General features: G+C 41.0%; 1 protein-coding gene across 1 annotated transcript in view; it reads right to left on the bottom strand.

Annotated features, from left to right (window-relative positions):
• Positions 1-142: 142 nt before the first annotated feature.
• Positions 143-17500, bottom strand: part of LOC119580744 (laminin subunit alpha-1-like) — a 125353-nt gene continuing 107995 nt past the window's right edge. The window contains exons 43-63 of the mRNA XM_037928839.1: positions 17414-17500; positions 15931-16089; positions 15457-15590; positions 14980-15140; positions 14490-14628; positions 14015-14186; positions 13292-13442; positions 12530-12662; positions 12222-12348; positions 11748-11888; positions 10279-10341; positions 8823-8992; positions 8241-8429; positions 7960-8062; positions 6925-7104; positions 6426-6560; positions 5068-5217; positions 3753-3915; positions 3110-3240; positions 2042-2270; positions 143-1672 (exon numbers count right to left, since the gene is read on the bottom strand). The exon at positions 17414-17500 is cut by the window's right edge and continues 68 nt beyond it. Of these exons, the coding sequence (XP_037784767.1) occupies positions 1530-1672; positions 2042-2270; positions 3110-3240; positions 3753-3915; positions 5068-5217; positions 6426-6560; positions 6925-7104; positions 7960-8062; positions 8241-8429; positions 8823-8992; positions 10279-10341; positions 11748-11888; positions 12222-12348; positions 12530-12662; positions 13292-13442; positions 14015-14186; positions 14490-14628; positions 14980-15140; positions 15457-15590; positions 15931-16089; positions 17414-17500 (3060 nt within the window). The 3' untranslated portion in view covers positions 143-1529. The remainder of the gene's footprint in view (positions 1673-2041; positions 2271-3109; positions 3241-3752; positions 3916-5067; positions 5218-6425; positions 6561-6924; positions 7105-7959; positions 8063-8240; positions 8430-8822; positions 8993-10278; positions 10342-11747; positions 11889-12221; positions 12349-12529; positions 12663-13291; positions 13443-14014; positions 14187-14489; positions 14629-14979; positions 15141-15456; positions 15591-15930; positions 16090-17413) is intronic.

Genomic DNA, 17500 nt, shown 5'->3' with positions numbered 1-17500 from the left:
ATACTAATATAGAAAGTTTTTTCACTGACATTTATCTGAAAATCAATAGAAGAAAATTAAATGTGTGTTCCGTTCCGGCCTACGGGATTCTCAAAATTAAACTTTCATGGTTGGAAAAGGAAGCTAAATCAAACGCTATAGCTAGAAGGCAAATCTGTTCCACTTTATTAAAAAGCATTTTTTAAATCTCCCACACATATCACTTAACAAGTGAATTACCTCTTAGTTCCTGGTGAATCATAAGTACATCTAATATTTCTCTCAGCAGTCAGTATATACACAAATAACACACAATGCTGCCTAGTATATTACATTCCATTCATGTCTAACGAATGCTAAGACACTCGTTCGTATATTACACTTATTCACAAAGGTAAGTACAGGAGACAAGTCCAAACGTTTAGCTAAAATATGAACTACTATTAAAAATACAGCAGCCACAGTTAAGCATAATCTTCAAAAAAAAGATAATCTACTATTTCTTCTCCTTCTCACAGACGAATTTCTGACACGGAAGCAAATACACTGTGCTGGTTTAGTCAAGTAACAACAGGAATTCTGCTTAATCACGATACGCGTTTAACCTTAAGTTTACAAGAAGCTGTCATGACATTCCTCGTTATTTTGTGTTATATTAATTTTTCAAAATGACATTCAAACGTTATTAGAGTCTGCGGTTTTGGGAACATTTTTTCTTGGACATTTATGAGATTTATTCATAATTTTTTTTTTATATACTGCATTCGCAATAATATAATAATAATAATAATAATAATAATAATAATAATAATAATAATAATAATAATAATAATAATAATAATAATAATAATAATAATAATAATAATTAATAATAATAATAAAAGTAATAATAAACGTGGTAAAAATACGAGAATAATGGCACCAAAAATGAAGCACTTCTCTCTTTTCATTAAAAGTAGAAAGTTAAACTAACATACACGCATTTGTGACATACACAAAAAATTGTTATTTAAAAAATATGACGTTTTCTCTTTTTCAGTTCATTTAACTGATATTTCCAAAACAAAAAGCTAAACAAAAACATGTTATTACATCAGGATCAAGCCTATTCTCTGATATGAAATACGTTTTATGTACTAATTACGAGGGACCACAATATATTAACATATTGTAAGGAAAAATACATCGGGTTACGTTAAACTTACTCTGACTGCAATGGAATCCAAACACATTATTTGTCAAATTCACTAAAACAATTATGCACTATATATGTATGCACATACATATATATATATATATATATATATATATATATATATATTATATATATATATATATATATATATATATATATATATATATATATATATAATATACATATATGTACATATATGTGTATATACACACATCTTAAAAGATTTTTTATATCGTAGAATTTCTTTTCATGGTAAAATCAGCAGCCAAGTCACGCACTGCCCAAACCGCCTGTGCCCCGAGTTATAAATATGCAAAAAGAAAATTAAGCCCAAGAAATAAGCGGGTCATTTTCATCATAGCACAGGACAGGCATTTAACAGCACGTTCTGCAGCTGGAACATGTCCGTCCAGTCCCTCCGCTCGCTGTTCATCACGATGTTGCGAATGCAGCCTTTGAAGTTCTCTCTGGTGGCGAGGGTGCCCTGGGGAGCCGATTCTGGGGGGGGGGGGAGATTGAGAATTACTATAATAATACACTGTTTAGAATTTAAAAAATAAAAAAAAAGTTTCTCGAATAAAACTTGACTCATTAATAATCGTGGCCTCATTTCCGTCGGTTGTCTTATTCATGCCAGATAAAGAAAATCATCAATCTCTGAACACACAAAGAAATCATCCAAGAAATCTGCCAAATAAAAAGAAGCATAAAACACAACAACCAAAAAAAAACAACCAAAACCCCAAACCCCGAATCCCAAATCCCGAATCCCGAATCCCAAACCCCGAATCCCGAACCCCGAATCCCAAACCCCGAACCCCGAACCCCGAATCCCGAACCCCGAATCCCAGCCCCCTTGGCACCCACCTGGCAGCCCCCCCACGAACAACGGCGCGTCGGTGACCGTCCCCTTCTCGTTGTTGGAGCCGTTGAAGCCGTAGGCCTCGCGGTGCTTGTCGACGCGCAGAGTGAGCGAGTCCTTGACGTAGTTGGCCTTGACGGTGTGCCACTTGTTGTCGCACAGACTGAACTTGTTCTTGAGGCTGACGCGGGCGCTGAAGGAGTGGCCCACGCCCATGTTCACGCTCAGCACCACCTGGTTGGGAGGGATGGGGGAGAGGGGAGGGGGTTAGAGGCGTTCTTCAGGTGGTTCTTTGGGGCTTGGGGTACTGGGAGGCTTGGGGTATTTGGGGTATTTGGGGTATCTGGGGGGCTTGGGGTATCTGAGGATATTTAAGGGGTGTTTTAGGGTTATAGGGGGTTTTCGGGTATTTCGGGTGCGTTTTAGGATATTTTGAGGGATCTTAAGGAATTTAAAGCGTTCTGGCATTTGCACACAGACGTATGCAATGCAGTGATGGAAAGGAAAACAAAATAGGAATTCAAGAAAAAAAAAGGAAAATTCTAAAAGTTCGTAATGATACTGGAACGTAAATTATTCTCACTTGCACCTTCTTTTGTTCCAAACAAATAATGAAGATACGAGAACCAAAGGAAGGACTGAAATAACGCAGAAAGAAAAGATGAACAAAATTATCACAAACATCACATAACACCCCCCCCCACACACACACACCCGACTCCACAGGAGACAGCCAGACAGCTAGACACACGCATACACACACACACACATACACGCACACGCACACGCACACGCACACACACACACAACACACACACACACACACACACACACAACACACACACACACACACACACACAACACACACACAACACAACACCAACACACACACACACACCACACACACACACACACACACACACACACACACACACACACACACACACACACACACACACACACACACACACACACACACACACACACACAACACACACACACACCCTTACACAGACGCCCAGCCACCCCGCCCCACCCTCCCCACGCCCCTCCTCCAGAGCAGCGTCACTCACAGCGCCGTTGACCATCTCGAGCGACAGCGCCGCGCCCGTCGGGTCCGCCACGGAGAGGATGATGCCGTTCAGCTCCCACGTCCGGAACTCCAGCCGAAGCTCCAGCAAGGCGCCCACGTTGAAGCTGTTGCCTGCGCGGTTGCAGGACGGCAGAGGGAGGGGCAATGGCGGGGTAGAGCGAGGGAGGAGACGAGAGAGAAAAGGGGGTTATTTGTGGCAAATGTGCTCGTATATATATGTATATATATGTATATATATTTTTTTTTTCTTTTTTTTTATCAACCGATGATGGTGATGGTGATGGTGATGGTGTTGTTGTTGGTGGTGGTGGTGATGATGGTGACGATGACGATGATGATGATGATGATGATGATGATGATGATGATGATGATGATGATGATGATGATGATGATGATGATGATGATGATGATGATGATGATGATGATGATGATGATGATGATGATGATGATGATGATGATGATGATAACAACAAGAACAATAATAGTAACGTTGATGATAATAACAACAGCAATAGTAATATCAACAATGATGATAATAACACCAACAATAACAGCAACGCTAATGTCAATATCTCTGGCCAGCCCACCAGTCAAAACAAGCGCCAACCGCGACCCGCACTTACTGTAGATAGCATAGGCGTCCCCTGGGAAGTAGGATCCCGGCTGCACGCTGGCGAAGCACTGCCCTACGCCCACGATCCTGTCCGCCCTTCTGTTGCTCGGGATCTCGAACTCCTCCTCGTTGATGTTGAGATTCCGGAGGCAACCGCGAAGTGTTTCTGTGATCTGTAGCATGGAGGATGGGGGAGTTAGAAATTCGGGTGGTGGGGGTGGGGGTGAGTGTTAGTGGTGATGGAGAGGGTGTGGTGGTGGAGAGGGTGTGGTGGTGGAGAGGGTGTGGTGGTGGAGAGGGTGTGGTGGTGGAGAGGGTGTGGTGGTGGAGAGGGTGTGGTGGTGGAGAGGGTGTGGTGGTGGAGAGGGTGTGGTGGTGGAGAGGGTGTGGTGGTGGCGGTGGAGGTGTTATCGTTATTGTTTTTGTTGTTAGTGTTGTTCGTGGTGTTGTTTTTGTGGTTGGTGGCGGTAGTGATGATGGAGGAGGTGACTGTGGTTAAGGTGTTTAAGTTCAAGACAACAATGTTGCATAAAGACCGTCTAATAGTATATTTCTATAAATGCCTACACATATTTACGCCCTATTTTGGCAGTGAGCAAAAATAAGGGTGGTATCAAAGTATAAATTTTTCCTACACTCCCCATTTTCTATGATTCCATGCCTATCCCTCCTCGAAAGTTGAAATCAGTTTTCAGTCACATTATGTATAATAAATATTTCGAAAAATTTTCTTTTACACAATGCCTATCTCAAAATTATGTTTTTTTACATAGTCAGAATCTGGTATTCACCATTTCCTTTTTTTTATTTATCATATGTCGCTGTATGACAAATGTGCGGTCATGTCTTCCAGTTTTCCTTTCCATGTTTATTTCTGCGCAACTCTCTCGGAGTATAATGAAGTTCAGCTGTTAACATGATTTTTTTATAATGATATATATTTGTTCTTTAATATTAGAGAGTCTTGATTAAAAGGAACACAATACGGGTTTATAATATCTAAGATTTGCATCCCCCCCCCCGCTGCTCAAAACAGCCTCCAAACGTCGTAGCATCGATGCCATTAGTTCCATTGCCGTTCTTTGCAGTTCTTCTGTGCATGTAATACATTTTCTATGACACCAGATCGATTGCGGGGACTCTCCTTGGGCACGTGCCTACTCACAGCTGCCCAAACATGTTCTTTGGGGTTTAACTCTGGCGCTTTAGGCGGAAGTGCCAACAGAACAATGTCGGGCTGGAGCAATCTGCCAATCCGACAAAAACAGCAAGAACAACAATGACAGTGACAACACCACGCCAACACAGAGCCTGCCCTGCCTTACCTGCACGTCCTCCGGCCTCGCTACGTTGGACGGCACGCTGCCCAGGAACAGCTCCTGCCCCACGTTGAACTTGCGAGGAGCCTTCACCTTCTTGATCAGCTGATTGTCCACGGTCAGCCACATGCGCTTCTTGGCCTTGCGGATGATCACCTGGGGGGAAGAGGGGCAGTGGTGGTGAGTGGTGTGTGGTAGGGGTGGTAGAGAGGAGGTGGGGGAGAGGGTGGCGGTGGTGGGGGGAGGGTGGAGTTGGTGGTAATCATGATGATGATGGTGATAAAGATGATGATCATCAACTCTCACCGCATAGTTGTTGTTTTTCTACGATAGGATGTTGTAAATGGCATCAACTTCATTACATGGATATACTCTTTATCAATATATAAATTACATCACTACCAACGTTCCCTAATGTCATTTGATTATCTTTATTATTACAGCCTTACTGCCATCCCAATATATCATTACCATTATCACCAAACACAAAAATACACAAGTCTTGCATTTTACCCATATACAGTGAGATCCTTTTCCTCCTTGGCTCGCCCGTGTCTCGGCCTCGATGTAGGAGGTAACGATTATTACATGTGTCCTCTCTCTCTCTCTCTCTCTTTCTCTCTCTTTCTCTCTCTCTTTCTCTCTCTCTTTCTCTCTCTCTCTTTCTCTCTCTTTCTCTCTCTTTCTCTCTCTTTCTCTCTCTTTCTCTCTCTCTCTCATTCACTCCCTCATTCACTCCCTCATTCACTCCCTCATTCACTCCCTCATTCACTCCCTCATTCACTCCCTCATTCACTCCCTCATTCACTCTCTCATCCACTCTCCATTCTCTCTGCTCTCCACTATCCCTCTCACTGTCACTCTCCTATCCCCCGTCTTTGTCACTCTTACCCTCTCCTCTCTTCTCTCCTCTCTCTCCTCTTACTGCTCCCCACTCTCCCTCTCCCTATCTCCCCTTCTCTCCACTCACTCTCCTCTTACTGCTCTCCACTGTCCCCTCTCCTGTCTCCTCCCCCCTCTCTCCACTCTCTCTCTCTCTCTTCACTCTCCACTCTCCACTCTCTCCACTCACTCTTTCTCTCTCTCTCTCTCTCTCTCTCTCTCTCTCTCTCTCTCTCTCTCTCTCTCTCTCTCCCCTCTCTCTCTCTCTCTCTCTCCCCCACACACACACACACACACACACACACACACACACACACACACACACACACACACGCACACACACACGCACACACACACGCACACACACACGCACACACACACGCACACACACACGCACACACACACGCACACACACACGCACACACACGCACACACACACGCAAACAGACTCCCTTCTCCCTCGCCTATTCCACAGGCCCTACCTTCCTCCACCTTCCCGTGTTGAGTCCCGGGCCCGAAACGATCTGGCTCTCCTTCTTCCTCCTCTTCATGGTCACCGTCACCCTGCCGTTCTTCAGCTGCGCCAGAAGGGTCTGCGTCTGCTTCTTCCTCGTGTGCTGTGAGGGGCGTTCAGTAAGAAATTTAAAAAGGAAAAAAATATATAACCAATGGTGTTTGATTTTTTGTGCTCTTGTTTTCTCTCTTTTAATGACGTTTCTGTCGAGGACCGTTTGGGTGAGTTAAAATATATATATACATAAAAAGGATGTTTTGTTTTGTTTTGTGTATGGTTTTCTGGTAAAATGCGTAGGAAGGTAAATGGATGGTCTGTGTGATTTATTTCCATCTAAATATGAGGCTATCTGAGGATGATCTTGAAGCTTCTATGTCGTTATTTTTCAAGAGTGAAATAACAATTTTCCCTAAAGTCATTGTCTATAAACCGTTTAAACCAAAAACATGAATGAATATCCTCCTTACCGAGGCCAAGAAAAACAAGCCATTGGGATAATAGGTCCTAAATTCGAAGGATATATTGAAGTCCTTCTTGAACGTGTTTCGGTCGAGAGGAATCATGACGTGGGAGTCCAACTTGTCGCCGAACTTCAGGGCTCTGTACTCTACCGTGTGCTGCGTGGGGGGCATGCACGAGTCGATCACCTGGGGGAGGCGGGAGGGGGAAGAGGCAGGCAGGTGAGTGCACGGGATGGGAGAATATCAGTTCAAGAAAAATGATAATGATGATGATACATAATTTTATATCGATCACAGGAGGAGGGGGGAGGGGGAGAGGGAGGCAGGATGAGTGCTTGAGATGGGAAAATACGAATTCAAGAAAAAAAACATGGCGATAATGGGGGGGGGGGGAAGGTTAGTTGGGCAGCATGATTGCATGGGATGGGAAACGATTAATTTAAAAAAAATATGATGATAAATAACTTAATAACTCACAAGAAAGTTTAGAGGGAGGATGGGTACATGAGATAGAAAATAAGTTAAAATGAAGATAATGGAGGGGAGGGAGGATAGAGAAAACCTGGGTGAATACATGAAATGGGGGAATATGAAATCAAGGAAAATGAAAGGATGACGAATATGACAAATAACTTTACACCGATTACCTGAGAAAAGATTGATTGGCAGTCAGGGTGAGAGCACAAGATGGGAAATATCAATTCGAGGAGAAGAAAATGATGATGATAAGGAATTAGAGGCAGGGGAGGTGAATGGTCTCCGGGCGTAGGTATTAATTCAACGAAAAGATGTTTTGAAGATATAAGACGATAACGACTGAAGAAAATGATAAAACTTTGTATGTTTCTTCCTTTTTATTCTTAACTACATTTATTTAATAGAGTAAGATCATTACAGTGTGTCTTTGCGATTTGGATCCTTAAAGAAGTCGAAACAAATTATAGGTCTATCAACGGAATACAAATCTATGCTTCATCGAAATTAACAAACAAAATATTCTGTTACATCTTTTATTGTGTACAAATAAGAATGCATTCATACCTTCATATCTCCTTCCATTCCTTGCATGGCTGTAGCTGGTACGTCAGCACACCTTCCAATGTACACATTTTGGAACTGAATTGGCTGATTGAAACGCAGCACCCTGAAAAAGAGACAAAAATTATATACTCTGCACCTTTTTTATCCATATTCACAAAAGCCGATCAATTTGCACACCTATTTTACAAGAATGTCTTCCTTATAATCTTCGCCCCCAAAAAATCCTAAGCTACCCCCCCCCCCCAATCTCCCTACAAGAACACCGCGTCCTCTGCACTCACTTGTTGTTCACGATGACGTCCCGAATGCAACCCTTCAAGGGGCTGGAGGAACCGACCATCGTCACGATGTCGAGGCCCTGAGGAACTCCGCCGAAGTAGAGGCCTCCCGTGTTGGGGCCGTAGAGCACTTGCCCCCCGCGATCCAGTCGCGTGCTGTTGACTTCTCGGTCGTCGACTTTCAGGGTCACTCTGAGAAATTGGGATGGAGACAGAGAGAGAGAGAGAGAGAGAGAGAGAGAGAGAGAGAGAGAGAGAGAGAGAGAGAGAGAGAGAGAGAGAGAGAGAGAGAGAGAGAGAGAGAGAGAGAGAGAAAGTGGGTGACTGGTTAATTGCGATGAAAGGGCATTGGTTGTGCTTTCATTTGATGGTCAGAAATACGAAGGGTTTTGTGAGATTTGTGAAGGGCTATAATATATATTACTCTACATATATCTGCATCATTATACTTTAAACACTATCGAAGCCTAAAGCTCAGACCCACTTCATTGAAAACACTCCGACAGCCTAATCTACAAACACCTCAATCAGAATCTACCATAAACGCAAACCCACGCCCCACAACCATCTCCAACCGGTCCACACCTTCTATTTTCCTTGATGACGGAGATGGAGTGCAATTGACCGTCGTTAAACTTCTCGGCAGACATGATTCTCTCGATCCCTGTTCCTCCGTTGAGCTGGATATCCAAGTGCCCCTCGACGAGCGACACCGAGTAGAAGTCAGGGGGGTGGACCTCGCCCGGCTCCAGGGGCTGTGGGAGGTACAGAGCGTGATTATGCACTCGAAACACTTCGGATTTCACTACCAGACGACTGACGCGGTGGTCTTGGATAATACCCGGGGGCATCTGGGAAGCCTTAATCATACCTGGGGACGTGTACATTGCCTGAATAGATTTCTGTCTGAACATTATAGCTACAGTGCCATGGGTAGGATGAATGCCTTTCATTCTCATGAAAAAATGGAACACCTAGGACCTACTATAGTTTACAAGCGAAATTGTGTTCTTCAACAGCATAATACACTAAAGTGACTGAGTTTTAGCAATTTGGAAGTAACCTGTTCATTACGTCATGTTTATTCCAGATCTACTGTCATTGATTTTTTTTTTTTTTTTGAATCAAGAATGACAAAAATAAACATTACTTTTAATATATATCAATTTTGTGTTTCACAAATATCATTAGAAAGGTATAAAAAATAACTAATACAGCCTTCCTTTTCATACAATAATTCAAGTAGTGTGAACACTTATATTTTAAAAAAAATAGCATCATGGACAAAAAAGTTAACAATATTACAACAGAAGGCGTGTTAGATCCTTCGTATCTGTTAGCTATATGATCAGAATACAAGCATATCTACAAGAAGTCATGATTAAAGAGGAGAAAAAGATTTCTTTAAAACAATGCAAACAGCACATATTAATAGAACATCAAAACAATATACATGATAGCCAAGGTAAATTTTCATTACTACCTTGTTTTCATTTTCATTAATAACAATAAGAGGAGCGGTGGCATGTAGTAAATATTTAGAGATATTAAACACACACAGAGACGCAACTGTAAAAGGGCTTTACCACTCATAAAAGCACTACAGTAGAGGGGAAATTGGAACTACAAATCGAGCTTTTCAGAACTATCCTACTTGTGTAAATTACATGTGCAACTACACTCTGAACTCTCTACTGTACAGCCTATTGTTTAGAAATTCAAACCATGCATATAAAACGTGCAATTAAATCAATATGATTGGAAATACATATATACAAAAAAAGAGAAACATACAATAACGATCAGTTCAAGTCTCTCTAGAAAGTCATATAATTTCATTTTTCTCAAGTAGAAGAGAAAATAATTTTGATCAAACAGAACGAAAAAAATGTATGACAACCTGTACACAATAGCTCCCTTTCACGCACAATATACAGAACAGAGAGAGAGCAACGATTTTTAATTAATGAGTGTGTTAGTGGTAGTTTTCTGTTAGTGACTCTATCCTAGGGTTCAAAGTACTCCCTTCACCAGATCGTACAGTGGGTGTTGTGGTTGTGGTGGTGGTGGTGGGTGCTGACATATCTCCTTCTGTTTCATTGTCCTTTTAAGAAAATGTTTCCATTCATTAGTACACGATTGGGATCAGGTCCTTCAAAGGAGCCAAGACAGTGAGGAAGTGGAAATCTCAAAAATCCTTAAGAGAAGGTAAAAAGAGGAAAGTTCTCTCTAACAAACTTATTAACCTGTATTGTAACTCACCTGTGAAACTCTAATGAAGGAACGTATCATTTCAAACGAATGAATTTCAAACATTGTAAAATGGGAAAGGAAAAAAAATCATGAACACTATTTTCTCAGTATCTCTTTCGATGGACCTCAAACCTCATAACTGCACATCAATTCGTGATTCGTTCTACAGTATAATACAAAATAAGTGCAGTAAAGACAGGGATCTTAGCACCATAAATGAAAAAATATAATCATTTATACACCTTGCATTACAAAGAGCAAAGGTCCCTCTAAAGATTATATTCTTGCGAGCTGTCACGTAACAAAAATAAAACAAAATTCAAAATTTTAGCCTAAACCCTATATGCAAATAACCCACGAAAACAAAACCCAAAATTATGATATTGTAGTTAGATAGGTTATCAGAATACACAGAGAAGGCCATATCAAACACCGATTATATACCTCCAAGAAAACTTTCTACAAACGCAACACCAAATTCCTTTAACCTCATGTAAAAAAGTAATGAGGGAGAAATATGCATAGAGTTTGTTTCATAACCATCACCAGAGAAGGTTCCTTGATAAAAGAGCAGGTTAAGGAAATAACGCTTTTTTAAAGAATAGTATTTGTTTCTTGATCTAAAGTATACTATATAACACTACGTTTGAGGAAAACCAATATACAGGAATTTCCTTAAACATACGGTTCTATATTTCAATATTTATGAATGAGTCACACCCTGGTAAAAAAAATATAAACATGAGACTACTACGCTTTGTACACTATGTGTAGATATAATACTATAATGTAGAATGGAGGGGAAAAGAAGAGGATAAAAAAAAAAAAAAAAAAAAAAAAAAAAAAAAAAAAAAAAAAAACTATATATATATATATATATATAATATATAATATATAATAATATATATATACATATATATATATATATATATACATATATATAATATATATATATATATATTATTATATATATATATTATATATATATTATATAATATATATATATATATATAATATATATATATATATATATATATATATATTATATATATATATATAATATTATAATTATATTATATGTATATATATATATAATTATATATATATATATATATATATATATATATATATATATATATATATATAACAATACCCTTTATCTTCTTAACAAGATTACCAAACACTACATCTAATATGCTGCTTTTTCACTGAAACGCTACAAGGGGTAACAAGAGAAATGTTCCGACGCCTTCCCACCTGCCCCACGAAGGTCGACAGCATCAGGAGGGCATCGGATTCCATGGTCTGGAAAGTGAAGCCGAAGTTGGACTCGCGTTTCAGGACGTGGGAGGGAAGCTCCACGAAGCCTTGTCCCAGGAAGCCAACCTCATTCAAAGGCTGAAAGAAAAACCAGAGCAGTTAAATACATAATTAATAGAATTTGTAGAATAAATACACAAAACGAAATGGAAAGCTACATAATCACACATAGATTAACATGACCTCTATATTGTAGAGAATCAAGTAACTGGAATAACAAATTATATATTTATATAACACGGATCCTCTTTCCAGTATTCTAAAAATAATGATAATAATAAGCAAAATCTCTCTCTCACCCTCTATAACAATATCAATTAACAACAAAATATATACTTGAAACTATATCAATTCCTCGTATTAGTTCTCTAAACGCGGTAACTATTATTTTATAAATAAAATCTCACGTACTTTCTCCGAGCAAGTGTTCTCAATACCGTAGAACTGTCCATCTGTCAGAGGATTCTTGCCTTCGTCCAACACACTGAGCCGTCCCATGCAGCCCAGGAGAGATCGCAGGACTAACTCACTGCCCCATCTGGTGAAGGAAGAACATGTTAATTAGGAGGTGTATGCCGGCGAGCCACTCTGGGAAACGTGGCATTTCCATCGAGATCTCGAGTGAAATGAATCTTTGGCATAGCACGTGTGGGAGGATAATAAAGCGTCGATTTCTTTTTTTTCCTGAGTGGAGCCTTTTTCAGTGCCGAGACCCTCACCTGTTCCTGTCGAACTCGGGGTCGACGCCTCCGAAGTAGTAGGGCACGTAGGAGAGGTCAAGGTCAGGGCCTCCCTTGACGGTGCCCAGCTGATCTTGGTCGCCCACCACCAGCCTGCCCATACGAGCTCCTCCTGAAGAAGTGGAAGAGGGAGAATGGAATTGCTTGCGTCTCGAATTTATCTCTTTTTCTTGTTTATTTATTTATTTAATTTATTATTATTTATTTATTTTATTTATTTATTTCATTTATTATTATTTATTTATCTTATTTATTTATTTATTTAATTTTTTTATTATAAGTTATCCTCTGCTGATTTCGGGTTTACTTTTTTTTTTGTTATCAGTTATCATGCTTACTGTAGTTATTATTTATAGCTAAACCTTTGTTATAGGAAATGGATACTGATTTCATTAAATATTTAAGTGTGTATCTGTGTGATAATTATTATTAGTTATTGTATCTATTATAGGATATTTTGATTGCATAACATAACATTAGTGATATTATCATTCATAATTTATGATTGCCCTAATTATCATATATTCGTCACAAACACTTTTTTTCTAATTTCAGAGGTAATCTCTAAAAATTATATACCCTATGTAATACGTTCAGCAATTCCATTACAACAAACCTACCACAAACCCATACAAAAACACATCTTGCGTAACAACACAAGATAACAACCTAAAATATATATATATATCCCTATTAGCCACACGAAAGAAAACTATTACAACAGATTATCACGATAATCACCCATGGCCTTGTTCTGGACGATCGCCTGAATCTGAATCATCTCGTTGTTATTGTGTTTCTTGCCAGACTTCATGATGAGGCGCGTCTGGCGGTCGAACTGCACCGTGAACACCACGTGGCCGTTGTCCAGGGAGATGCTGAAGTATTGGTTCTGCAAAAGGCCATTACTGAAGTGTAGTTTAGAAGAGGGAGAGAGAAAGGGAGAGAGAGAAAGGGAGAAAGAGAGAGAAAGGGAGAGAATATGCATACGAGTACATCTGTTTATCTGGCTATCTGTCTATCCATCCATTCATCTATCTATCCGTCCATCCATCCAAATATCCGCATATTCATCCTTCTATCTATCTATCTATCTATCCGTCTATATATCCCTCCACCCACTCACCCGGGGGAGCTCCGCCTGGACTAGGAGAGCAGGACGTGGAGGTTGGATATGATGACCCATCCATCCATCCATCTATCCGTCTTTCCATCCATTCATCCATCCATCCACCTACCCACCCAACCAACCTACCCACCCAGCCACTCACTCACAAACCCATCCATCCCTCCACCCACCCACCCACCCGTCCCTCCACCCACCCACCCATCCCTCCATCGACCCACCCATCCCTCCACCCACCGACCCACCCATCCCTCCACCCACCGACTCACCCATCCCTCCACCCACCGACCCACCCATCCCTCGCCCACCCACGCACCCCCAGACCCAACCCCTCTTACCTTGGCCTCGTTCACAGCCAGGAAGAGCAGCGCGTCCTCATCCAGCGTCTTGAAGGCGAGCACCGTCGAGTAGTACTGCTTGGGTCGCCGTATCCTGTTGGTGCCCTTGAAGTAGCCTTTCCCGTTGAAGCCCACGGCGATTTCGTTCGTCTGGCGCAGGACCAGCTTTTCCCTGAAGCAAGATGAAGAAACGAAAAGGAATGTATAAGGCGCTCTGATACGGAACCGGGTTTTCGTTGGGCTTCGTTCGCTCTCTAAATCGAGGAAAAAATATTGAATGGGGGGGGGGGAGGGGAAATGCATTTCTATCGAGATTCTTTTCGCAGAAGAATCTAATACCACGCTCTTGAATATATAATCTCTTTTAAAAAGGAAAAAAAAGAACAGGAAGAGAGAACGAAAAAACAACAAATATTCAGCGAAATAAAAGAAACCCATCGGTCCTTTTAACAACAGAGCCACGGACACCCCTCACCCTTCGTTACAGGCGCCGCAGCCTTCGGATTCCGTGAAGTTCCACAGGCCAATGTTTTCCCCGTCGATGAAGACCGTGTGGAGGCAGCCGGCGAACTTCTTGGCTTTCATGACGTTCTGTGCCCGAGGGGGAGCTCCGCCTGCGTCGGGAGAGAAGGGCGTGGGGGTTGGATGTGAGGACGCAAAAAATATTAGATGGAAAAAAAATCTTATTTTTGTATCTTCATTACCATATTATATTTAAGAAATGGGAAATTCGATTTTGTTTATTTGTTTGATTTTATGCAAATTACCATATGCAATACATAATATATATTCCATTTCTACAACATATCCTATCACTAAATTCGTAATACACTTAAAAGTGGTTCTTCCTCTCACAACACCCTTCCTATTAAACCCCATGTAAATCAAAATATCAAACCCATTTTATCCCCCTCGAAACACAAAAATTCCCACAAATATTCCAAATACGCCGGTATCCCCCTCACCAATCCACAGGGTGTCTGTCGGCAGGAGGTCCATCTTGCTAAACCCAGCAGGCGAGGCACCGCTGACGGGGGTCGTGTCAGCCTCTTCTCCCGGAGGCAAGTTCGCGGGCAAGACGGTGAGCTGACCTATATTTCCGATCCTGTTGATGCTAATGTGGTACCTGCAGGTGATTAGGATTAGGATTAGGTGTTGTTCCGGATTCAAATCGTGAACGAAAATCGTGTGCGTATCATCCTATTAAGAATGTTAAAACTATAATCATCATACCTACTAATTTAATCAGTGAAAATAGCGTATAAATCACCCTTTGATAAATATATACATTATCATTATCATTATTCTCAGTAAGCAAAATTTTGCCACAAAATAAAAATCAAGCAAAAAAAAAAACATCTCGAAACTACCATATCCTTAACCCAAGTTCTGCCACACAACCAACCCATCACGTAAAAGCTCACGGTCTCAGCTCTGCGTACCATTTCGTGTCGTCGGTGACCTGCTGGTCGTTAGTCAAGAGTCTCAGGGGATGCACGATTCTCCTGGTTCCTCCTCCGGCGTCCCAAATGAACTCGATCTTGCGGTTGACCATCTCCACGGCCATGAAGTCACTCTAAAAGAAGTGTGAGGGAAGTGCTGTGATCATTCTCGTGTTCTTTTTTTTTGTATATGTTAGTTTGGGGTTCAGTGTCGGGTTTTGCGTTTATGTATATAGGGATAGTGTTGAGTGACACATTTTTTATATGTTGGTTTTGATTTTCTACATATGCTATTCTTATTTTGAGAATGATATTAAATATGTAATTAAAAATACATACTACACACACACACACACACACACACACACACACACACACACACACACACACACACACACACACACACACACACACACACACACACACACACACACACACACACACACACACACACACACACACTAGATAACCCACCGAGTTATGCGATCCCAGGTACAGCAGAAGGGCATTCTTCACAGTCCTTTCCTGAATGGCATAACTCAGTACAATATTCGTTGTTGTTGACGGCTGTAACGCTGGTTTGTATTTCCTCGTACAAATTCCAGATGAATTGGTCGTCAGTGAGACACGAATCTGCAACGAAAAGTAATCGATTATGGCTGAAAGTGTGGCTTATCTTGCTTTTTCTTTCGAATTGAAGAGTTGTTGCTGTCTGAGCCTTTAATGGGATGGGGGAGAGATAGTGAAATGTGGAGTAATTAGTCCCTAGAGTTTTGCAAGGGTGGCTAGCATGCTGCACGACTTCATATTCTGTTGCATTGCTTTATTCTCTTTGTTCAGTGAGTCTAGTTGTTTTGTGTACTTGTGATTTTCAATATTTGTATATGAAAATTGTAGGGATTATTAATGTCGAGGGGGCAGACTTAGTGTGGACTAATTGCCTATCAGCGGTAAAAATAGTATTACATTCAGCTTGCGAGTATAAGTAGATATGAGAAAAGCTTTTACTAATATAACCAGGGAAGATAATAACACCTGTAACCAAAGAAAAATAAATAAACAGATAAATAGCAATAAATGAAAAAAAAATATTGCAATACAAGGATAAGAAAAAAAGAAACCCTTTCTCCTATTACATTATTACTACAACTTTTCAAAATACAAAATTCCACCGCTGAAAATGAAACGAAAATAAGGAAAAAAAAAGAAACGACAACAACCGAAAAAAAGAAAGGAAAAGAGAAAAACTAATAACAATAAAGAAAAAAAATATCCACAAAGAAAAAATATGCTAGTACCCTCTTGCTACTGCTGATTACTCACTATGCGAACGGCTGATTTCTGAGAATCTTGCGTTTGATTAAAAATTCTTGCCAGGCGATGTGAACTCTCGCTAGCTCGGGAGTGAATTGTGATCGGTAATGGAATCTGGCGCGTTTTTATGACAATTTATAACGTTCGGGGAAAGTTACTGCAAAGGCAACCGGGACGCAACCAGAACGTTTAAAGAATCGGCTTGGATAGCAGGTGGATAGAAATTGGAACGGCTCAGGATGTTGGTGGTTCGTTATGAGAAGGAATGGCATGAGAGTGCTGTTGTGTGGGGTGAACTTTGCTGGCCGTTCAAGTACATTCCGTCAGTGTTACCGTTGCTTTACGTTCCGTTAACGATATATTAGTTCCATTACCGACGTGCCAAGGCTTCATTACCCTTCAATTCGAACGGGAGGAGAACGGCTAAACATTTGAATATGCAGCTCGAACTCAGTCGTCCTAATCGTTCCTACCGTTCGAAGGAGTTCCATTACCGTCCCCTGGCGTCCTATTTAGACTCCGTTTCCCCTCCCCCATACCCCCTCCCTCTCCCATCCCCCATTCAGTGATCAGGAACAGTTATGTTCAGCTACGACAGGTGTGTGAAATGGGGCCATAAGCGTCACAAACCACAACAACTCACCGACGAAGCATATTGTCTGGTCTGCTTGATCTTGCGTTTAAGGGCTTCGATCCTGTCGCTGAGATCCGTGAACCGGTTCTCGATCCG

Source organism: Penaeus monodon, chromosome 14 (genome assembly GCF_015228065.2).
Source record: "Penaeus monodon isolate SGIC_2016 chromosome 14, NSTDA_Pmon_1, whole genome shotgun sequence".
In the NCBI taxonomy this organism is placed as follows: domain Eukaryota; kingdom Metazoa; phylum Arthropoda; class Malacostraca; order Decapoda; family Penaeidae; genus Penaeus; species Penaeus monodon.
This window is presented reverse-complemented; position numbering and strand designations above follow the sequence as displayed.